Source organism: Neofelis nebulosa, chromosome 17 (assembly GCF_028018385.1).
Source record: "Neofelis nebulosa isolate mNeoNeb1 chromosome 17, mNeoNeb1.pri, whole genome shotgun sequence".
In the NCBI taxonomy this organism is placed as follows: domain Eukaryota; kingdom Metazoa; phylum Chordata; class Mammalia; order Carnivora; family Felidae; genus Neofelis; species Neofelis nebulosa.
The window spans coordinates 16,379,195-16,404,246 of record NC_080798.1 but is presented as its reverse complement, the minus strand read 5'-3'; the positions used below and the strand labels follow the sequence as shown (position 1 = coordinate 16,404,246).

At 38.2% G+C, this 25,052-nt stretch overlaps 2 protein-coding genes across 7 annotated transcripts in view; one reads left to right on the top strand and one right to left on the bottom strand.

The window, feature by feature from the left end:
• The window catches only part of LOC131500199 (uncharacterized), a 174,457-nt gene extending 156,474 nt beyond the window's left edge, over positions 1 to 17,983 (bottom strand). Inside the window, exons 1-2 of the mRNA XM_058709017.1 lie at positions 17,593 to 17,983; positions 13,875 to 13,999 (exon numbers count right to left, since the gene is read on the bottom strand). The gene's annotated coding sequence lies outside the window, so the exon portion shown is untranslated. The remainder of the gene's footprint in view (positions 1 to 13,874; positions 14,000 to 17,592) is intronic.
• A 144-nt stretch (positions 17,984 to 18,127) lies between these two features.
• LOC131500309 (zinc finger protein 585A) overlaps positions 18,128 to 25,052 on the top strand; it is a 111,786-nt gene continuing 104,861 nt past the window's right edge. The window contains exons 1-4 of one of the 6 annotated variants that reach the window (XM_058709336.1): positions 18,128 to 18,234; positions 21,068 to 21,283; positions 24,611 to 24,647; positions 24,898 to 24,947. In XM_058709336.1, coding sequence (XP_058565319.1) covers positions 24,900 to 24,947 — 48 coding nt within the window. In that variant the 5' untranslated portion in view covers positions 18,128 to 18,234; positions 21,068 to 21,283; positions 24,611 to 24,647; positions 24,898 to 24,899. Of the gene's footprint in view, positions 18,235 to 20,081; positions 20,255 to 21,067; positions 21,284 to 24,610; positions 24,648 to 24,897; positions 24,948 to 25,052 lie in introns of those variants that run through there. The other 5 variants (XM_058709334.1, XM_058709338.1, XM_058709335.1 and 2 more) reach the window with 5 other exon arrangements.

The following is a 25,052-nucleotide window of genomic DNA, read 5'->3' as shown; positions in this document are numbered from 1 at the left end:
GAGCCTGGAGCCTACTTCAGATTCTGTATCTCCCTCCCTCTCTCTGTTCCTCCCCTGCTTGTGCTCGTGCTCGTGCTCGCTCTCTCTCTCTCTCTCTCTCTCTCTCTCAAATAAATAAACATGTTTTAAAAAATACAAAGAGGGATGTAAAAATCCTAACTGATAATTAAGAAATCAAACCTACCACTGTATTACTACCATATAATTTACCCAGATTGTCCAGGACCTAACCTGCTCTCTTTCTTTTTTTACTTTTGTTTGTTTCAGGAGTAGAATTTAGTGATTCAACACTTACATATACCACCCAGTGCTCATCATAACAAGTCTCTCCTTAATACCCATCACCCATTTAGCCCATCTAACCTGCTTTCAATTAATGATATATCTAGGGTCTGTTATATCTCAAATCTAAGAAAACACAATTTTCAAAAGACATGATCTAACCCCATCTTCTGGACTCATTTGTTGTATATTTATATAGTCTAAAGAGTTGCAATGTGTAATGTTTATTTGCACAATTTAAATTTTGAAGTATTACAGTAACTAGAATATACAATATTTTTAAGAATTCACAATATTTTTAAACATGGTAATCCAAGCTCCCACCACGCTTTTTTTCTTTTTGTGCCTAATCTCAGGTATTTGTTCTTCTATTGCTTAGAATTATATCAACTATTTATATTCATTGAATTTTTATTTTTCTTAAATGTTCATTTATTTTCGAGAGAGAGAGAGTGAGCACATGTGCACAGGAGGGGCAGAGAGAAAGGGAGGCAGAGGATCTGAAGTGGGCTCTGTGCTGACAGCAGAGAGCCTGATACAGGGCTTGAACTCATGAACAGTGAGATCATGACCTGATCTGATCCAAAGTCAGATGGTTAACCGACTGAGCCACCCAGGCGCCCCTATTTGAATTTTTATTCTATTAAATCTTTCCAACAAGAAACATGGCTGGGGCATTGGTTAAGTGTCCAACTCTTGATTTCCACTCAGGTCATGATCTCATGGTTCGCAGGTTCGAGTCCCACATCAGGCTCTGTACTGATGGTGCAGAGCCTGCTTGGGATCTCTCTCCTTCTCTCAGCCCCTCCCTGGCTCTCTCTCTCTCTCTCAAAATAAATAAATAAACTTAAAAAAAAAAAAGAAACACGGTCTTTCACACTGATTTTTCAGATCTTATTATATTCCCTTTAGTAAAATTTTGTAATATTTCATATGATCTCATTGCTTTCTTGTTCAGAACTTGTGTTTCATAACTTTGAAACTAAATATATATAGCTATATAGATATAGATATATAGATATATGTAATTCATTTTAACTGATTATAGCTTATATAGAAAAGTGTTAATTTTTATATCTGTATCTTTTTTTTTTTTTACTTTATTTAAATCCAAGTTAGTTAACATATAGTGTAATAATGGTTTCAGGAGAATTTTTTTTTTTTAATTTTTTTTTTCAACATTTTTTTATTTATTTTTGGGACAGAGAGAGACAGAGCATGAACGGGGGAGGGGCAGAGAGAGAGGGAGACACAGAATCGGAAACAGGCTCCAGGCTCCGAGCCATCAGCCCAGAGCCTGACGCGGGGCTCGAACTCACGGAGCGCGAGATCGTGACCTGGCTGAAGTCGGACGCTTAACCGACTGCGCCACCCAGGCGCCCCATGGAGAATTTTTTTTTAATGTTTATTTATTTACTTACTTATTTTTTTTAATATATGAAATTTACTGTCAAATTGGTTTCCATACAACACCCAGTGCTCATCCCAAAAGGTGCCCTCCTCAATACCCATCACCCACCCTACCCTCCCTCCCACCCCCCATCAACCCTCAGTTTGTTCTCAGTTTTTAAGAGTCTCTTATGCTTTGGCTCTCTCCCACTCTAACCTCTTTTTTTTTTTTTTTTTCTTCCCCTCCCCCATGGGTTTCTGTTACGTTTCTCAGGATCCACATAAGAGTGAAACCATATGGTATCTGTCTTTCTCTGTATGGCTTATTTCACTTAGCATCACACTCTCCAGTTCCATCCACGTTGCTACAAAGGGCCATATTTCATTTTTTCTCATTGCCACATAGTATTCCATTATGTATATAAACCACAATTTCTTTATCCATTCATCAGTTGATGGACATTTAGGCTCTTTCCATAATTTGGCTATTGTTGAGAGTGCTGCTATAAACATTGGGGTACAAGTGCCCCTATGCATCAGTACTCCTGTATCCCTTGGGTAAATTCCTAGCAGTGCTATTGCTGGGTCATAGGGTAGGTCTATTTTTAATTTTCTGAGGAACCTCCACACTGCTTTCCAGAGCGGCTGCACCAATTTGCATTCCCACCAACAGTGCAAGAGGGTTCCCATTTCAGGAGAATTTACTAATTCATCATTTACATATAATACCCACTGCTTATCCCAACAGGTGCTCTCCTTAAATATATCTGTATCTTATATTTAGTCATCATACCAAAGAATATTTTCCTAAAGTGTCTTGGTTTATACAGATGTGCAAATATATGATTTAAATAGAAATAATTCTGACTCTTCCTTTCCATTGTTTACCTCAGGTATTTTTTATTTATTTTTTTTAACATTTATTTATTATTGAGAGACAGAGAGAGACAGAGCATGAGCATGGGAGGAGCACAGAGAGGGGGAGACACAGAATTTGAAGCAGGCTCCAGGCTCTGAGCTGTCAGCACAGAGTCCGATGCGGGGTTCAAACTCACAAACCGCAAGATTATGACCTGAGCCGAAGTCAGGTGCTTAACCGACTGAGCCACCCAAGTGCCCCTACATCAGTTATTTTTTAGACCTATCGATTGCTTTACATTTCTAAAGCCATGTTTAATAGCTGCAATAAGTGTACTCGTCCTCATCTCTTTTCTGATATAAATGGAAATGGCTTCAGCATTTCAATGAGTAGCATATTGCCTGTGGGGTTTGGTAGACAGCTTTGATCATAGTAAAGGGTGGCCTTTTTATCTTTATATGAATTTTATTAGAAATGACAACTCAGTTTTTACCATATGCCTTTTGGGGATAATCATAATTTTTTTTTAATTTTTTTTCAACGTTTTTTATTTATTTTTGGGACAGAGAGAGACAGAGCATGAACGGGGGAGGGGCAGAGAGAGAGGGAGACACAGAATCGGAAACAGGCTCCAGGCTCCGAGCCATCAGCCCAGAGCCTGACGCGGGGCTCGAACTCACGGACCGCGAGATCGTGACCTGGCTGAAGTCGGACGCTTAACCGACTGTGCCACCCAGGTGCCCCAATCATAATAATTTTTATCCTTTACCTTATTGAATAATAAATCATTTCCTGATATTAAATAAGTACACTTTATTACAACAGAAATTCTATTTTGCTATAATATGAAAGCTAAATATCCCATGTGTTAAGTTTTAAGACAAAGACTATTACAGAGTTATTTAATTTTTAGCATTTTGATTGAAGGGCAAAGTTGAGGATATAATAAATCTGAAACCTTTCTGCATATCTAGGAAAATCCAGGTATTTATAACTTGGGTTATGGTCAGTTCCATTGCAGAAGGCAGCTAGTTAGCAAGCCTTGGAGACTGACAGCTCTCTTGCTAGGCAAATAGCACTGAACTGTTGGAGATCAGGTGTGTACAAGAGAATGTTCACCCATGTTATCACAGTGCAGTAAAACCTTGGATTGTGAGTAACTTGGTCTGCGAGTGTTCTGCAAGATGAGCAAACATTTCTAATAAATTTTAACTTGATAAATTAGCGGTCTTGCAATACAAGTAGTACATGATGCCAAATGTCACATGATCACAACTGAGCCAATGGTTCGTGAAATTCACTTTGATATACAAGTGCTTTGGATTACAAGCATGTTTCCAGGACAAATTGTACTCACAAACCAAGGTACTTTAAGTAGAGAAGTACACCAGAAAGTGTGCAGAATACAATCATCTCATCTGATAACTGGGGTATATATATATCTGATAATCTGATAACTAGAGTTCTTTTTTTGTTTTTGTCTATCTCCAGTTCAATATTTTAATATTCTTAGTCTCTAGCTTTTGCAAAAAATGTTTATAAATTGCTGCTCTGCTCAGAATTTTGTTGCTGACAATACTGACTCTTTTTTACAAGCTCATATTGTACAACTCCAGCTTCAGCCAAGACTGAACAAAAATAACTTATGTGTGTGTGTAATAACATATATGTTATAACACACATCCATATAACATATACATATAGCTAGTAGACAAAGAACTGAGAAAGAATATAGTAATCAGAGTTCTACATTAAGAAAATGTGAAATTACAACTTTCTGCCTCTCCATAGATGAGTTATTTTTTTAGATGAGTTATTTTAATAACATACATTATGTGATAACATTTAGAATTTTTGCATCTTTATTTATTTAATGTTTTATTTCTTTTTGAGAGAGAGAAAGAGACAGAGACAGAGCATGAGTGGGAGAGGGGCAGAGAGAGGGAGACACAGAATCTGAAGCAGGCTCCAGGCACTGAGCTGTCAGCACAGAGCCCAACTCAGGGCTGGAACTCATGAACTATGAGATCATGACCTGAGCTGAAGTCGGATGCTTAACGGACTGAGCCACCCAGGTGCCCCTGCATCTTTATACATAAGAGAAATTGGTGTGTAAATGTGGATTTTCTTCCTATTTCAAGACTTATTTTTATCATAATTTAGGACTAATGCTTATTTTCAAAAAATGAACTGGGGAGTGTTTCTGTCTAATCTGGAATAATTTGGTGGTCTTAAAGTTAGCCTAGTCTAGCACTTAACTAGAACTTCCAGTTGAATGTGGGCTCTGTTAAGGGCCATACTGTATTGTCGTGTCCAGACTTAATGTGAATGCCTCTAGGGGCACCTGGGTGGCTCAGTCGGTTAAGCGTCTAACTCTAGCTTTTGGCTCAGGTCATGATTTCACTGTTCGTGAGTTAGAGCCCCACGTCAGGCTCCCCGCTGGCATTTTTGTGGAGCCTGCTTGGGATTCTCTCTCTCCCCTTCTCCCTCTCCAGGCCCCTCCCAGCTCACTTGCTCGCTCGCTCTCTCTCAAAGTAAATAAAATAAAACTTAAAAAAAAATACCTCTAGTATTTCATCCTAAAGTATGTAATACATTTTGGGTTGTTGTTAGAAATATTTTATCAGGTTTAAAATGTTCTCTTCTATATCAGGTTGGGTAAATTTTTTGTTTTGTTTTCAAATTAGGAAGTCGCATTTAATATTATCAAATTCTTTTTTAAAAGTTTTAATTTAAATTCATTAGTTAACATACAGTGTAATACTAGTTTCAAATGTTTTTTTCTATGTCTACTGGTGTGCCTTCTAGAGTTTTCTTATTAAGGAAGATGTTTCCAATGGGTTTTATTAAGCTTTTATGAAATTAACAAGTTGTCCCCTATTTCTAGTTACCCAAAAGGGGCTTTCCCCGCTCTTATCATGAAGTAATTTTGAATTTTATCAACTATTTTTGCTCCTTTTGCTGAAATACATGATTTGTCTTCATTAATCTGAAAGTGTAGTTTGTTCAGCTGATATATTTCCTGATATTAAATTTACCTTTGCATTTCTGGAATAAACACTACCTTGTCACAGTATGCCTTCTTTTAACTCACAGCTATAATTTATTTCTTAATATTTTATCTAGGATTTTTGCATATATGATAATAAATGATATCAGTGTATAATTTTTTGTTCCTTGGGTTTTCTTTGTGTATCTGTCATGGTTATAGTAATCTCAAAGTGCATTCAGTAGCTTTCTTTTTGTAGTCACTGAAACAATTTTTGTAAGATTTGAAAGTATCTTTTCCTTGGAGGTTAAAAGCTTACTTATAATCAGGGCACCTGGCTGGCTCAGTTGGTGGAGTGTGCGACTCTTGACCTCAGGGTTGTGGGGTGGGTTCAAACACTAGATTAGGTATAGAGATTACTTAAAAATAAAACTAAAAAAAACCAACCTTACCATTTATGCAAGGTATGTTTGGCTGGAGAGTTCTTAAACTACTATTACTTTTCTTCAATGGCTAGTGGCCTATTGAGATTTTGTTTCTTCTCGAGAAACTTTTGATAATTTTAAAAAGTTGGTCATTTAACCTAGGTATTTAAAACATTAGCATTAAATCCATTTACTGATTTTTTTGAGGGTGCAGCAGGCAGAAGGCGAGGGAGAAAGAGAATCCCAAATAGGCTCCATGCCCAGCACAGAGCCCCACCAGGGGCTCAATGCCATGACTGTGAGATCATGACCTGAGCCAAAATCAAGAGCTGGACACTCAACTGACTGAGCCACCCAGGCACCCCTCCCTTTACTGATTCTTAATACCTCCCGTAACTATCTACAGTTAGTTAAATCTCTGATAGTCCTAATTTTTATAGCTTTCCTTTTGCTTGATGAATTATATTAAAGTTTTGTTTATTTTTTTCCCTCAAAACCAGTTTGCATTGTTATAAATGATACCTTCAGTATTTTTGCTTGCTACTTATTATTTCATTAACATCTGATGTTTATTATTTCATTTCTTCTTTCTTTGAGTTTCCTTTTTAAAAACTATTTGAATAGAAAAATGCTTTATTTTCAACTTGTTTTGTAGTTAATGTATTTGAAGCTATTAATTTTAGATGTCCATTTTGACATAAAGTTCTTTTTAGTTTCAAATGTTCTCTGATTTCCTTTACAATTGTTTTTTAACCTATTAAAATTTTAAGATTGTTCTGAATCTCCAAACATATGTGCCTTATTTATTTATTTATTTATTTATTCCAATTTAATTATCTTGTAGTCTAACAGGTGGGCCATAGGATATTTAATCTCTGGAGTATGGGCAATTTCGGAGAAATACTGTTTCTGCTTGTGAAAAAGTATAAAAAAGTATTTTTGCAGAGAAGCTTTCAAAATATAGCTTATAAATCAAGATAGTTGTGTTAAATTTTAATGTATTCTTACTGTTTCTAATTAATCTATCAGTTTATGGACTTATGTTAAAAAAATCTATGATTGTAGATTTGTTAATTTTTCCCCTTGTAATTCCCTCAAGTTGTGCTTTACATACCTTGAGATTTTATTAAAGCCATACACGTTCTTCACTATTAAATCTTTATGGTGGAGTATTTTTTTGCATAGGACATTTTTTCCTTTACTTTCAGTCTTTATTTTTCTTTCAATCTGCTCTTAATGTTTATCTTTTATAAATACTATATACCTAGTTTTGTTTTGTCACCTTTCCTATAATCTCTTTTATTTTTTTAAGATGATTTATTTATTTTTTGAGAGAGAGAGTACACGTGCGCACGTGAGTGGGGGAGGGGCGAGGGAGGGAGAGCGGGGGGGGGGGGTGGGGGTGGGGGGGGGGAGAGAGAGAGACTGACTTAAGTGGCTTCACGGATGTGGGGCTCAATCCCACCACCCCAGGATCATGACCTGAGCCAAAATCAAGAGTTGGACGCTCAACTGACTGAGCCACCCAGTCGCCCCTAATCTCTGTCTTTTAATAAGTGAGGTTAATCTCTTTGTATTTATTGTAAGTATGATATTTGAATTATTTCTGCCATCTTGTTTTGTTTTTCCTTTAACATGTTTCTTGTTTCATTTATTCCCTTCTTGCCTTCTATGAGTTGACAATATTTTCTCTTGTACTATTTTTAAAGTTAACTTATTTATAAGCTATTGATCTTTTTCAAGTGCAGATTCTCAAATTACACACAGTCTCCTTTTCGCAACAAATATTTTATTACAACTCTTTGCCTTCCTAAAATTAAGTTCACAGGTAGTATAATCCCTCACCATTCATAATTTTTTAAAACTCAATATAATGCTCTAACTTGACATAAATAGGAACATTAATGGAAAGAAAATTGTAATACAAAAATGCCCAAGACAACTAACATATTGTTACACCTGTATATACACTTCCATAAACATTACAGCTACAAATGCAGACTTCTACACATATGTTGGTGATGTAAATACTGTAAGCAGTGTTGCCACCATTAATGTGATTTTTCCAAAACGACAAAGCTCATGATAAAGTTCTGAATAGAAAGTGCAATTTTGCCTCAACTGCCTTGGTAGTTACATACCTAGAAAATTTGGTATGTATTGAAACCATCTAAAAAAAAAAAAAAACCACTGTGTTTATATGTAAAATAGGCTATAGGCTCAGGTAATCATTAGCAGGTTTTCACCTATTTAAATATCCAGCAGGATATTAAAAAACTGTGGTGGTGTGGGACAATTCTTCATTTTACAAGAATGTTTTTTGCATTTCAGGACATCAGCATTTGTGGGCTCCCCACATTTAATGGCAGCACAAATGTCCAGCTCCTCATTCTTGGATTGGTTTCACCCTTACTGAGAATCCCTGACCTTCATGAACGTTCAGTAATGTATTCAAAAGAAAGAGAGGGCACACAAGCAGCAGGGGCGGGAGTATGGGGGGCAGAGAGGGAGGGAGAGAGAGAATCCCAAGCAGGCTCCATGCTGTCAGCACAAAGCCCAAAACGGTGCTCAAACTCACGAGCCATGAAATCATGACCTGAGCCAAAATCAAGAGTCAGTCACTTGGGGCGCCTGGGTGGCGCAGTCGGTTAAGCGTCCGACTTCAGCCAGGTCACGATCTCGCGGTCCATGAGTTCGAGCCCCGCGTCAGGCTCTGGGCTGATGGCTCGGAGCCTGGAGCCTGCTTCCGATTCTGTGTCTCCTTCTCTCTCTGCCCCTCCCCCGTTCATGCTCTGTCTCTCTCTGTCCCAAAAATAAATTAAAAAAAAAAAAAAAAAAACGTTGAAGAGTCAGTCACTTAACCATCTGGGCCATGAAAACTCCCCAGTATTTCATAGATTTCCATGTTTATTATTTCTTGTATGAGTTCTTCCTGGTTTCTCTTGTTTACTATTCTTGCGCTTGTGGTTTCATGTTCATTCACACTTGTCCATTTACCTGGTATATTCCTCACTCACAAGTATCTTTATAATTTGGTCCCTCAATCAGGATTCTGCTTTCTTCTTACCTCCTCAGAATGGCTTCCTCTTGGTCAATCATCAATTGAGAATACCTTCATCTGCTACAAACTATAAACCAGGGCAACTTTTCTTATATAACAAAAAAATCTGCGGAGAGACACCCCAGGCGGGAACAACATAACCACGATGTCATCTGTGTCCCAGGCTCCACTATTTCTGCTCTGCCATCCTTTTTTTTTTTTTTTTTTTTTTTTTAACATTTTTTATTTATTTTTGGGACAGAGAGAGACAGAGCATGAACGGGGGAAGGGCAGAGAGAGAGGGAGACACAGAATCGGAAACAGGCTCCAGGCTCCGAGCCATCAGCCCGGAGCCTGACGCGGGGCTCGAACTCACGAACCGCGAGATCGTGACCTGGCTGAAGTCGGACGCTTAACCGACTGCGCCACCCAGGCGCCCCATCTGCTCTGCCATCCTTAGTGTGAAGTGTAATTTGTCTTATGCCATGTCCCCATATCCCTGGACAGTAACTGTGGCTTTTTTTTACACACACACCCCTTTCTTGGGCAGCATCCCACACTCTACTTCCATACCTAATTTCCCTTTCATTTCCCACTGGGGGATGCGGTGCCATGCAGAATTGATCCTTATGAGCCTGATGGCAAGGCCATCAGCATTCAAGTGCAGCAGGTCTCTGTGGTACCAGCTTTGCACTGTGTGCCTAGCACTGGCGGTGCCTGTGCCCAGCATCAGCAGCAACTGTTCTCCTTGGAGGGGTCTAATGGTTTAATTCCTGACCACATAGCCTCCAAGCCTCATTCTCTGGCCCTCATACACAGAGAGTGAGATATTCAGTATCTTTTAACAAATCCTGTTTGGGGTTAAAATTAGCAAGAGTAGGTTGTTCTGTTTGCATCCAAGTACTGTGACTAGTACAAAGAAGTGGCATTGGATGTGATAGCAAGCAGCAGACCTTAAGGAAATGAGATTATGGGACTGTTTTTGTGGCCTGGTTGGATTTAAAAGCCAGCAGAGACCAAGAAAAACAATTAACAGCTAGAAATAAGGTGGTTACAGTTAAGGGCAGCAGGGTCTGAAGGTTGATTAATGATAATTTAGGCTGGGACTAGGATGAGGCAAGTGAGATACTTGCCATGGGTGTAAAATGTAAAATCACACCAAAAAAACTCAGTAATCAAAATAAATAATATTTTAACTCAGTATTTTTTTAATTCAAAATTAGTACCCAAAAGCCCCATGAACAAAATATCAGTATCATGCCAAGCCATATTGAAGCCTGAGGCTAAAAGAAAACATTAATACTGATTCTGTCTTTCTTTAAAATTTTGATATTTTGCACCCTACTCTCAATTTGACCCACAGGGACCATTAGCACTGAACGGACCACAAAATCCAACTTGACCTGTACAGCAGTCAAAATCTAGCTCTGGTGGTGAAGGCCTTGCCCAGTTTCAAGCATGCCAATAAGACCTGGAGAGTAGAAAATAGCAGCTTTTTAGCTGCATTGGTAAGACAAATGAATGAAGGCGATAGGAAATAAAACCCCCAATTACACAGAGACTTGTATTTTCATGGGCTTTCTGCTGCCAGATGTCAGGGTATCTCTCCTCCCAAGGTGAAAGAAAAGTTCCTGAACTTCCCACCATATATCTGTTAAGACAGAGGGACAATGCTTGTTTTCTTTGGATTTTGGAGAGCAGCATGGTTGGGTCTATTTACTCTGTGCTTCATAAGGCTATATGGTCTGAGTGGGACTCAGAGAAAGAGAAGGCTTTGCAGATGGTCCAGGCTGCAATACAAGCTCTTTGACCACTTGGTCCTTAATCAAGGATCCAATGGTATTGAGAATGTCTGTAGCCAATCAGGATGCTGAAGGAGTTTGTGGAAATCCCAAGTAGGAGACACTATGGCAGAGGCCCCTAGGATTTTGGAGTAGATCCACACTCACTTGATTAAGAAATTATCATCCTTTTTTGTGAAATAGCTCTTTTCTTGCATTGGGTCCCTGGTAGAGACTACACACCTATTTATGGTACACAGACAACTGCAACCTGGGTCCATATTATAAGCAGAATGTCATCTGGTCTACCATGTTATTAACAACATTTCATCAAGTGGAGGGTTATAAATAGGAAAGGCCCAAGCAAGTCCTAAAATGTCTCATACCCCCAGTGTGTGTACTCTCATTGCTACTTCTGCCTCTCTCAGAGCTACAGATTCATGAAGAGTTCTGTATGACCAGTTGCAAAAAGTTGAGCCTGATCTCTAGATAATGGCACAATATGCTGACAACCACTAGAAATATACTGCTGGAGATTTGCAACCCCTCATAGGGAGTTTTATAGACTGATTGGGAAGGGAAATTCACCCAATGGCCAGAACTTGGAGAGCTAAATCTCATGTGTGTTCTACATTTAAAAAAGACAGCATGAGGTATCTACACTGATTCATATCCAGAGGTTAGTTTTGAGGATAAATGACTTGAAAAGAGCACACTTGGGAGTACTGATAGCGAGTGCATTTGGGAAGAAGTATGTGGAAGGACCCTTTGGAATGTATCGAGAGAGTGAGAATATTTGTATCTCTTCTCTTTGTCTTACCTCTGTAGAAGTGTTTTGTGATTAAGAGGTGAGGATGACATGCTCTGTGGATATTAGCTTCATCCAGCCACCCCAATGCTTGCTCATTGGGTTCATGAACCATATAGTTATTCACAGTATTAACAATGTGGATTTACCCTTACTAAGGATTACCTCACTACTGTCAGTTTGCTATAGTATCCAACCATGAGCAACAGGATTATGTCATCACCATGTTGACCAGTCAGCTAGATTTCTTCCACTATGAAAGAGGTGATGATTTTTTTCTCCTTACTGGGGTAGATACTCCTTGGAAATTAAATTTGCTGCCAGCTATGGATATTATGAATTCCTTATTCATGATCATGCTTCCCACATAATGTTACTTTGGACCAAAGAGCTTCTTTTATAGTGAAAAAAGTAAAGCAATGGGTTGATGCTCTTGAGATTTGCTGGGTTGATGCTCTTGAGATTTGCTGGTTTTATTCAGTGCCTCATCACCCACAAAGCTCAGACATTTTAGAGCTCTACTATTCTAAAACTGTTAAAAACTGAAAAAGAGTACCATCTAGAAGACTATACCTTGCAAAGGTGGGTATTGCCCTCACATCCAGTACATGGTCTCATCAGAACCAATATGTGGTATTTTTTTAGGGTCTGGGTACCCAAAATGGAGACTGGGATAGCACCTATTAGTATTAACACCTAATTATCTACTACTAAAATATTTGCTCCCTCCTATTTAAAAAATTACCATCTATGGGCTTTGCTGGTGAGGTCTTAATGTTCAAGGAGAAACTATTCCCTCATATTTATTCCATTGAATACGAAATTGAGAGTGCCACATAGCCATTTTGGTGTCCTCAAAATCACTGAGTAACATGATATAAAGAGGGTTCAGCATTTAATGATTAATTCTGATTTGCACAAGGAAATAAGGTTCCTGCTACCCAAAAGGCAGGTAACAGGTTTTCCAGGTAGTTTTAAAAGGTTATTGGCTCGGGGCGCCTGGGTGGCTCAGTCGGTTGAGCTTCCGACTTCGGCTCAGGTCATGATCTCACAGCCTGTAAATTCAAGCCCTGTGTTGGGCTCTGTGCTGACAGCTCAGAGCCTGGAACCTGCTTCAGATTCTGTGTCTCCCTCTCTCTCTGTCCCTTCCCTGCTCATGTTCTGTCTCTCTCTGTCTCAAAAAGAAATAAAAACATTAAAAAAAAAAAAAAAGGTTATTGGCTCTACCTATATTTTCTTTCATACTTTGTCTTCTACAGATTCATAATATATTAGAAATTTATTATTACCTGTCACCCATCCCCTATTATTTTATAAAGGGGCATATTATTTATATCTTAAAAAAATTTTTTTGGGGCGCCTGGGTGGCGCAGTCGGTTAAGCGTCCGACTTCAGCCAGGTCACGATCTCGCGGTCCGTGAGTTCGAGCCCCGCGTCAGGCTCTGGGCTGATGGCTCGGAGCCTGGAGCCTGTTTCCGATTCTGTGTCTCCCTCTCTCTCTGCCCCTCCCCCGTTCATGCTCTGTCTCTCTCTGTCCCAAAAATAAAAAAGAATTAAAAAAAAATTTTTTTATGTTTATTTATTTTGGAGAGAGAGAGAGGCAGAGTGTGAGCAGGGGAGGGGCAGAGAGAGAGAGGGAGACACAGAATCCGAAGTAGGTTCCAGGCTCTGAGCTGTCAGCACAGAGCCCGACATGGGGCTTGAACTCATGAACCACGAGATCATGACCTGAACCAAAGTCAGACACTTAACTGACTGAACCACCCAGGCACACCATATCTTAACCAATTATTCCACAAGATAAGATTGTGACAGAACCAGGAAATGGATGAACATCACCTAGAAATTCCAAATGTGAAGTTAGATGTATTCACTAATGTTACCTGGGATTCACTCTTTTGGAGACTGCATATTTTGATTTGTACAAGTTACAGTTGCATTATTTGAGGGAGCATTTTTGTTTATTTGCTTGTTTATTTGGTTTATGTTTGGAGGGAGAGTACATACTGATATTGGGCAACAAAGGGATGGACTGTAGTGGGCATTAGTCATGCCTTCTGGCTGCCTGGCACATTTTGCACACCCTATATTCACGGGGTTTGCTACATCATGAGACCCATCTCCTGAAGCTCCTAACCAGAAACTCCCCTCAAGGTAAGGTACCCTTGGCTCAGAGAAGAATGATGTGGAGAATAAAGACATACATAGAACTGATTCTGCTGAGTGTCAAAAAGATGCACCAGAGGCCATAGTCCTAACTGCTATACCCCATATCTTTGTTAGCAAAACAAGCTGTGGTACCTGTGCACAGTGGAGGTAGAAGTAGCAGTAGGCAATCTGGGCTACTGCAGAATCTTCCCAACTGATCTTCTTGCTTTTTCCCTTGTCTTCTTCCCCTCAACTCATAAAAAGCAGCAAAAGGGATCCTGTTAAAAAGTTAATTAAATGATGTCACTCCTCTTTTCAAAATCCTCTATGGGTCTCATTCACAGTAAAAACTGATGTTTTTGGGGGTGCCTGGGTAGCTTAGTTGGTTAAGTGTCTGACTTCAGCTCAGGTCATGATCTCATAGTTCATGAGTTCAAACCCCATGTCAGGCTCTGTGCTAACAGGAGCAGCTAATCTGGAGCCTACTTCAGATTCTGTGTCTCCCTCTCTCTCTGCCCTCCCCTGCTTGGATGCTCACTCTCTCTTTCTCTCTCTCTCTCTGTCAAAAATAAATAAACATTAAAAAAAACCTGACGTTCTTTTAAAAATTTTTTTATTTAAGACAGAGAGAGACAGAGCATGAGTGGGGATGGGGCAGAGAGAGAGGGAGACACAGAATCTGAAGCAGGCTCCAGGCTCTGAGCACAGAACCTGACGCAGGGTTAGAACTCACAAATTGTGAGATCATGACCTGAGCTGAAGTTGGACGCTTAACCAACTGAGCCACCCAGGTGCCCCCCAAAACTGACATTCTTAGAATGGTCTTCAAGGTCTGCAACCTGGCTCCCTCATCACCTCTTTGACCTCATCTCCTCATCATTTTTATCCTGGCTCACTCTACTCCCACTGCACTGGATTCTTTGATATTCCTAAAAGTCTTTGTATCTGTGGTTCGTTCTTTCTGGACACTCCCTAGACGCTCACATGATTCATATAATATTCATGTTTTATAATATTCATAGTATTGGCTACATAAGTTTCCTCTTCTATGAAATGCCTCTTTGTATCTTTTGCTGTATATGTATTGGGTTTGTTATGCTTTACTTTTTTTTAAGATTTTATTTTTAAGTAATCTCCACACCCAACGGGAGGCTCGAACGGACAACCCCAAGATCAAATGTCGTATGCTCCACTGACTGAGCCAGTCAGGTGCCCCTTGTTACGCTTTACTAAATGATTTGGAGTTGTTCCTGCTACCAGTCTCCTATAGGCTTGTATTCTATCTGTCCCAGTTTATAACTTATCTTTTCATTCTCTTTACTGTCATTTGAGGAACAGAAGTACTGATTTTAAGATAGTCAAATTTATTACTCTCATATTTCTTTTGTGTTCTGTTTAAGAAATCTATTACCATAAGGTCTAAAAAATATTTGCTGATATTTTTTACTAACAGTTTTATTAAAATTATGTTTTGACATTTGAATCATTAATCCTTCTAGGGTTGATTTTTTCATATGGTGCCAAAACCATTTTCTTTATGGTTTTTGGCCTGTCCAGCTTCCCTTCATATGGCAATTTCTTCCTCTATGCTTTTTTTAGAAAGCTTTGTATTTCAGTAAGGCTTTCAAAGTCATTACTCAAAATAACCATAGAATTCTGACTTTCAAATTCTTTCTCTATAGGAATGTCCCCCTTTCTTCCTAATGTTGTTTGTGTGTATCTTCTCTATTTTTTTTTTCATCTTTCTTAAAAATGACTTCACTCTTTTACAGACAACGAGCTCATGGTTTTATTATTTCTAGTAGGGTTTTTTTCCTATTTGTTTTATTAACATCTGCTTATCACATTGATTACTCCTTCCCAATTTCTTTGGGAGTATTTTTTTAAAGTTTATTTATTTATTTTAAGGGGGGGGGGGAGGGAGAGCAAGCGTGTGAGCAGGGGAGGGGCAGAGAGGTAGAGAATCCCAAGCAGGCTCCGCACTGTTAGTGTGGAGCCCAGTGGGATCCAATCCCACGAACCACAAGATCATGATCTGAGCCTTCCTTCATCAAGAGTCAGAGGCTTAACTGAATGATACACCCAGGTGCCCCTCTTTGGGAGTATTTAATAGGACTTTAGTAGAATGTGATGGAATTAAAGCTTAATTAATGTTTTCAGTCCTCCTGGCATCCTAATTTTAAGTTAGATTTTCTTCTGGATATCACTTTGGTCCATCCCTTAGATTTTTCATGTATATAGTACTATCATTTCCCTCTTCATTCTAAATAGTTCGCAACATCCCATATTATGTTGTCCTTAACCCAAGGGTTATTCAGATGTGTGTATTTTAATGTACATGCATTTGGAACATTTTACATATTCTGTTGTCTGTTGTTGGTTTCTATCTTCATTTTTATGTAGTCTGAGACACGGCATATGTGATATCAGTTTGGGGGCTTTACAATGTCTTTTATGGCCTACTTTTTGGAGAATTTTTATGATTGTTCCATGTATGTTTGAAAAAATGTAATTTTCTGGTTAAAAATAAAAATAAAACGTAGATACATATCAAACAAATTAGTTATGTTATTCCAATATAGTCTTATACCTACTTTTCTTCTATTTGATCTGTTTCTGAAAGATATGTTAGTTATTGCGATTGTGAGTTCCTCAAAATTTCCCTGTTTTACCAGCTTTTGCTGTATATATTTCAGACCTATATTGTTAGATAAATTTTATTAGTGTTGTATGCTCTTGGTAGCTGCATCTTATTAAAACATGGAACATCTCTGTTAATAGTGTTTGCTTTGAAATTTGTATAATCTAATACTATCAACACACCTGCTTTCTTCTTGATAATATGCCCTTGTAAATGATTCTTAAATTCCTTTTTAAATTTTTACTGTGAAATTTTCACACAAATACTAAAGAAATGAGAACATTATAATGAGCTTCATGTACCTGTCAGCTGCTTTCATCATTTACCAACATTCTGTTATTTTTGTTTTATCCTTTTACCCTCCTCAATGAAGTTTTTTAAGCTGACATTTTGCTAGTATTTCCACACAAATCACTAAAAGATTAAGTCTTCTTGTAAACATAATCATATTACCAACAAAATTAACAGTAATTCTTGGGCCTCTGGTAAAAATATGCGTTCACTAATAGACTTCCACAGATTTTTCCTTAAAGCAGTTTTGGGAGAAGAAAGACAAGCTGGTGAAAGCACAGTCCAACCCTGTAACTGGCCCAATTTTGAAGCTAAAGCCCAGAGAGGGGCATAAATAGCCTGAAGATACCCAGCATGCCCACATCAGAGCTCAGGTCTGGTTCCCTCAAAACACTTCCCACCGCTGCGACTGCTAAAAGACTTTCAGTAGAACCTCCTACCACTGTCAGATAGAACGTCCTGGCAGAAGCCAGTATTTAGCTGGGTTTTAAAGAATGTTTAGGAATTCGCCAGATGAAAGGAATTGTGTCTCTACAACCTCCCAGTCATAAGCACCCCCGTGGACTTTAGGCTTCATTGACATAATAATGACGTTGTTCTTAGATTTTAATTTACAAATAAACAAAAATAGCAGTTTCCCTTAGGTGCTTTTTGTCACACGTTGACGGTATTAAAAACTATTATTATTTTTATAATTGTCGCTACTAATGGAAATTAATGAGGATTCAAGGCTCCATTTCCCTCCACCAGCCCTTTGGAAAGTGCCGTCTTGCCCTGGCGGCATCCCTCAGGAGAGAACTAGACCACACCGACTAGTACCTTATATCCCCGGAGGGGTTTCTCCCACAAAAGGCTAAACTACCCAGCCTGCAGCTGACTGCCCATTCTGACATCTATGTTGCCGGTGGTTTCGCCCAGAAACGGGGCTCCCACTCTGACCTCTCCACATTCTCCCCGAGGGTGTCTCCAAAAATCAGATTGTACTGTCGTGACTTCTCCCCTCATCCGCCGATTTCTCCCAGGATTCAGCCGTAGCATATAAGACGTTTGTCCTTATAACTTGGTGATTTTTCCTCCCTTGCTCCCCTCATCCCCAGTGGTTTCTTCCAGCAGAAAATTAACTCTCAGCCGAGAGGTTTATCCCGGAAGGCAAATAGCTTTTCTAAATATGACACAGAGCATCATACACCATAGCCAAGACCTCCCTCCTCCCAGAAGCCTACCTCGACCAGGGCCCCACCCCTGTATTCTACGTTGCAATCCCCGCCTCGCGCTGAGAAAACGCGCGGGAGGCCTATTCCTCCGCCGTACGGAATGGACACGCCTCAAAGATGGCGGCTCGCGCTCAGAAGCACCATTAGGCGAGGCCATGTTCTCGGCCCAACAGCGTCTCTTACGGAAACTACGCCATGTTGGCTATTGGCATATGCGGCTTCCAAGGTAACTCAGAGCATGCGCGATAGCGACTGCCCGTGAGAGCAGGTGTCGAAGGTCAAACCGGAAGCGGAAGCGGTCCTCGAATGCTTTTTAGCCGATGATGTCCGTAGCTTCTCCGCAGTTTAATTCCGAGAGGTCTCTGAGGTGATTTGGTTGGTCGTGATTAGGGATTCTGGGGGTCCGTGACGGGTGTGTTGTCCGTGGAGTGAATGATGGTGGTTTCTGGGTCTGTGGCATCCGTTGCTGTGAGGGCAATGATAGGAGTCTCTTGGTTCAATGATGGGGATCTTGAGATGAGTGTGGGATTTGTCGGCTCAGTGATGGGAGTCTGTGGTCAGTGACTGATCTGTGGCGTCAGCTATGGGGCTCTGTGAGAGCTGTGATGAGCTCGCTTTCTAAGCATTAGTAAGCTGTGGTGTGTAGCATTTTATTGTTCAAATCTAAGTACTGTTTTTTTCTTCAGTTTTAGTTATTTTTTTCTTTCAGTCATGAGTTATTTAGAAGTGCATTCTCTATCTCAAATAATGTCTCTGGGTAATGCTCGAATTTAAAAATTGCTTTACGGTCTGGTTCATGGTCAGTTTTCATAAATGTCATTTCTATTACATCAAAGCAATGTGTGTCCTCTATTGTGTTTCATATATAGTCTCACAGTTTATCTTGTTTGCTTAACTAATTACAGAGAAAGGTGAACTCGTGGAGGTGATATGTTCACTTGTCCTTTCTGCTGTCAGTTTCTGCTTTGTATATTTGAAACTACTATTAAGATCGGTTGTTTATTTTTAATAATAAATATGACTAATAACTAAAAAGATACAGTAACAATTCAAGCTGTCACCAATAATTTATAAAAGGGGTCATTTTCCCAATTTCCAGCACTGGATTTTTTTAAAATAAGTTTTTACTATTCTGAGGTGAAATTATATCTAATTGCTCTAATGCATTTTCCTATTAGTAAAATGGTATCTTTTTGGTTACTTACCATTTAAATTTCCTTTTCTGTGAATTTTCATATCCTCTGTTCAGTTTTTATTTTTCCGGGGCTTTTTTTTTTTTTCCATATTGATTGCTAGATTTTTTTTTAAATTCAGAGATAATCTATTTTCACATTTTGAAAATATATATATATATCTTCATTTTTATTTTTATTTATTTATATATCTTTTAAATTTTTATTTATTTTTGAGAAAAAGAGAGAGAGAGCATGAGCAGTGGAGGGGCAGAGAGAACAGGGACAGAGGATCCAAATCAGTCTTCATGCTGACAGCAGAGAGTCATGCAGGGCTAAAGTCACCAATCCTGAGATCATGACCCGAGCCAAAGTCAGATGCTCAACCGACTGAGCTACCCAGGCGCCCCTTCATTTTTATTTTTAAAGTATGTTTTAACATGTAATTAGGAAATGCCATCTAACCAGAAATATCTGTTTTTTTTCTTTTACAGCATCTGGGTTTTCTCACATGTGTACTAAAAATTCCTCCCACCCCACCACAATGTTGATACAAACATATACTACTAAAATTTATTTCATTTTTTAAATACAAATACTTAAAATGTTTAGTTCTGCTGGAATTCAGTCTAATATATAGTGTGTGATGGCAATCTGGTTTGTTTTTTTCTAGGTGGATGATCAATTATATCAGTGCCACTTGTACAATAAATGTTCTGTGCGCACTCAGTTGAATGCCATTTTTATTACATACATAAGTCAGTACTGTCTGAGCTATTGTTTTCTCTGTTTTGATTACATTGTTTTTATATTTAAGTTTTAATATCTAATAGAGAATGGTAATTGCCAATATTTATTGTATGCCTCTTGTGTGCCAGGGAGATGTTGAATACTTTACAAGCATCATCTCATTTAATTTTTATAACCTTTTTTTTTTAATGTTTGTTTATTTATTTTGAGAGAGAAAGAAAGTGAGCAGAGGAGGGGCAGAGGGAGGGAGGGAGGGAGGGAGAGAGAGAGAGGGAGAGAGAGAGAGAGAGAGAGAGAGAGAGAGAGAGAGAGAGAGAGAGAGGGAGAGAGGGAGAGAGGGAGAGAATCCCAAGCAGGCTCCATGCCGTCAGTGCAGAGCCAGACACAGAGCTGATCTCATGAACCATGAGATCATAACCTGAGCCGAAATCAAGAGTCGGACGCTTAACTGACTGAGCCACCCAGGTGCCCTTAATTTTATAACTCTTGAAATAGGTACTTTCATCCTCATTTTTGAAACTAAAATGGAAGTAACTTGTTCGTATTCTCATAGCTGAAAGTTAGCAGAGCTGCAGTTCAAATCTTAAGGAATATTACTCCGTATCTCATTGACCAGTACTCATCACAGGTTTTGTTAAACTTTACGTTCTCCACAGCAGTGGTTCTCAGAGTGTGGTCCCTGGACCAGCAACATCAACATGACCTGGGGACTACTTCAAAATGCTAATTCTTGGGCCCTGCTATGGTCTGAATGTTTATGTCCCCCCAAAATTTATATGTTGAAATCCAGAAATACCGTATAAGGAGGTGAGATCTTTGGGAACTGATTAGGTCACGAAGGTGGACTACTCATAAATGGGATTAGTGCTCTTGTAAAATAGATCCCACACAGAAGGTGCTGGCTGTGAAGCTTTAGTGAGGTCTCTCACTGAAATGTGACCACACTGATGCCCTGATCTTGGACTTTCCAGCCTCCAGAACTGTGATCAATAAATCTCAGGTGTTTATAGGCTGCCCAGTCTGTGGTGTTTCATTATAGCAGTCTGACTGTACTAAGAAAGTTGCTACCCTAGGCCTATTGAATCAGAAACGGAGTGAGATGGAGGGTTTTTACTGTATCTTAACAAGCCCTCGAAGTGTTTTGAATCCACATTAAAGTTTGAGAGCCTCTGCTCTCTGTGTCTAGTTCAGGGAACTTCACCTTGGTGCCTTGGTGTTGGCAGGAAATGTTTATGTGATGAATATTGAGTATGTGACCATGTGGACATTGTCTTCTAGGTTTCTTGTTGTCTCTGGGGAGCCCCTGGGTTAGATCTTTCTCCAGACTCCAGCCTGCCTCCCCCCAGCAGCTCTGCTTGGATTTACAGATGCCTACCAGGCTTTAGGCTCCTGAGAGAATAAAGTTTGAGACCTACCATGACGATGTCAGCTAATCAGACCTCTCCCCATAAATCCCTGATCCTGGTTCCAGAGGAATATGACAGTTCATATGAGGTGAGAAGGAACAATGTCGGGGGTAAGAATTCATCCTGGGAGTAGATACCTCTGATATGTCACCAGAGCCTCTGGGCAGTGGCAGATGGGCCACAGGAAGCAGCCACACTCTCTTACTACCCTGAAGCAAATCTTGATCTTTCTGCCAAGAATAAGAAACACATGGGTATTGTCTCCACATCTAGAGACCAACTGTATGATAGTGGAGAGGTGAAATGTCAAAAACTGTCTTTTATTCTGTCCTCATGCTATATTGATCTTTTGGCTGAGGATAAACTTTCCTGATTAGAAATAATTTTTGTGCACGGTGTTGAAACTATTTCTCTATTTCTTCTTAAACTGCTTCTCCCCACATAAATATTTCTCTATTCTCTTTCTGAAATTTAGATGTCAGTTCTCTGTTGATCATTTTTATGAGCTACTTCCAAAAACTTATTAATCCTGGCAGATAAAAAATATGAAACTTTGCTATAATATTGATTTTATTCTCTAACCAAGAGCATTAAATTAGAAATAAGAAGTAAAAGACTTTTGCACGGAATTGGGAATAGACTTAATATCACTGAACTATACATTTTAAAATGGTAAATTTCGTTATGTATATTTTACCACAATTTAAAAAAAGTAAAAGGCTAGCAAAAGAAACCCCTATATGTGAAAACTTTGAACATTTTTTTTCTACATAAATATTCTTTAAAGGGAAAACCATAAAGTGTCTTAGAAAATTATTCGAGTTGAATTTCAGTTAAGTAAAGAACTACATTTTAAAGTTGGTGGTGAAGCTAAACTACAGAGGAGCAAATCATAGATTTAAATGCCTTTTTAAGGAATCCTTGAAGTTTAGGGGGGAAAAGACGTAAGATATGAGTAACGCTTAAAACTGAAGAAGTTAAAAAAAGAACTCAATAAATAGAAAGTAACAATAAGGAGTAAAAAACAGTTAAGGGAAGAAATTAGTCACATGGAGAACAAAACTAATTGATGAAGATGTCTGATAGAAGCATAAGTGGCTTCTACACGCTGATAATCAAGAACAGAGAGTAAAGATACACTTAAAGAGTGTAACAAAACATCGGAGACAGTTACTGCTTCATCAAAGATTAAAACCATTGTAAAAAAAAAAAAAAGATGAAAACAATTGTGAATGAATATTATATAAAATCGTATAAACAACAGGAATATAGCTTTACAAAAACTAAATGTCAAAATTGGTGGATACAAATGGTTCAGAAGCCTTTCAAGAAATTAAAATGTTTATTGAACACACAGTTAAAAGTGGTGGTAAACTTCATGGGTATTTACATTTGACCCGTATGCCAAAGTTTGGGTAAAGATGGTATCTAAAAATATTTCCAGCCTTGTTTGTGGTATTTGTTTTATTTTGTTTACTACCTTAAACTTGATGCCCAAACTAATCAAGGACAGTAAAAAACAACAACTGGAAATTATGAACATAGATTCAGAAGTCAGATGTATTAATTAACTGAATTCAAGAATACATGAAAACAGTAGCCAAATAGGGCTTATCATAGGGACACATGTGAAGCCGACACTACTTTCTCATTTAGTAGTCACCTCCAAATCAAAGAAGTTAAGATAGTAAAATATTTAAAACAACAATAATAACAATACTGTATATCAAAATATGTAGCAAAACAGCATTGAGAGATAATTTAGAAAAATAATTTGTGTCACGCAAATAAATGTAAAAATCTAGATGAAATGGATGATTTTCTAGAAACATAGTAAATTTCTCACCAAATCTTTAATTACTGTTTTCCACATTTTCACTTTTAGATATTAAGATTTTTATTTAAGTAATTCTGTTTTTTTATTTTTTATTTTTTTTTAATTTTATTTTTTATTTTTTAAAATTTACATCCAAATTAGTTAGCATATAGTGCAACAATGATTTCAGGAGTAGATTCCTTAATGCCCCTTACCCATTTAGCCCATCCCCCCTCCCACAACCTCTCCAGCAACCCTCAGTTTGTTCTCCATATTTATGAGTCTCTTCTGTTTTGTCCCCCTCCCTGTTTTTATGTTATTTTTGTTTCCCTAAGTAATTCTATTTTTAATAAAATTAGGATTGCAGCTTTGGAGAGATTTATTTGCACTGATTTTATTCTGCTTCTTGGAATGTTAAGTTTTGTGTAAAGTGTGTACGTGTGTGTGGGCAGATTTTATGTTCAATATTTCTGAATGTTACATAGGCACCTGAAAAGACTGTCTCAGGATACAGAATTTGCTGTCTTATCAATAAGCTATCTTATGTAGTTATGAAGTTTTACAAATGTGGTTTATTTATTTTTTCCTTTATCTGTTGATACTAACAGATCTGAGAGATACTAAGTATCTTGATACTAACAGTATCTGAGAGATACTAAGTTTCCCACCATGAATATATTTGTCTATATTTATCTGTAGTTTCTGTGAATGAATTTGGATGCTATGAAATTTGTGTAGTGATAGTAATGACATCTGAAATTAATTTTGGATTATGTTCTTGTTATGTTTAATATTTTTTTCCCTAGAATTCAGCCCTATCTGTTTGGAGGCTCGTTTCCTTCCTGTTGGCATTTTGAGATACAACTTTTGCTCATCCTTTTTCTGTCCTCGGAGTCCTTGTGAACTTTTTTTGTATAGCATTTAGAAAATATATATTTTATGTACACTTTTGATAAAGATAGTTCTTTTATAGATCTTTCACCTTAGACCTTGTATTCTTGCTTTTGTTTCTTTGTCCCTTTCAGTAATTTGGAAGGTTTGGTTTCTTTTTTGTATGGTTGGCCCTTTTAGTGTGATCTTTATCACATTAACGTCTTGAACTAAATCTTTTCTCTTGTTTTAGACAATATCTATTAAATTTATACTGTGAAAAATGATAAAAGTTCTATGTTTCCACTTCAAGGATTCTTCTGTTTATTAGATGTTTTTATTAAATTCTATTTTTTTTCTATTTTCCTCTAAAAGTTTCACGTTGCTCAGTTGTCTTAATCTTATCCTTGTCACTTTTTGTGTTTTCACGTGATGTTTTATTGCTTTCAGAGAGACCTCCATTTTTGTGTTGTTTTTCTTTTTCACTTCTTTACAGAGTGCTGCCAATTTATTTTTCAAAAACTTGAATAGCCATTTGCTTTAGCCTGTTTTTCCATTATTTCTTCCTTGGACTCTGAGATTCCTATTTATTTTAGGTAGTTTTTTTGTTTGTTTTAGTGAATTCCTTGAAATCATGGTGAATGTGTTTTCTTCTGTCATGTGACAATTTATTTCTAGCATGTTCCTTTTAATTTCTTCTTTTTTTTCTCTCATTCTTTTTACTTATAGTATCTTTGTACATCAGGAGATGTTTATTATTATCTTTTTTTTTTTTTTTTTTTTTTTTTTTTTTTTTTCAACGTTTTTTATTTATTTTTGGGACAGAGAGAGACAGAGCATGAACGGGGGAGGGGCAGAGAGAGAGGGAGACGCAGAATCGGAAACAGGCTCCAGGCTCCGAGCCATCAGCCCAGAGCCTGACGCGGGGCTCGAACTCACGGACCGCGAGATCGTGACCTGGCTGAAGTCGGACGCTTAACCGACTGCGCCACCCAGGCGCCCCTATTATTATCTTTGAATGAGGAGATTTTTTCCTGGACAAACTGTTTATAAGAAGCTCATTTTGGTAAGGAGTCAAAGCTACTAATATAACATCTTCTTTATTCGCCATTAATTCTGATGATATTGGGTTTGGGGGCTGGGGTTTTGGTGTATGTAGGGTATGACTATG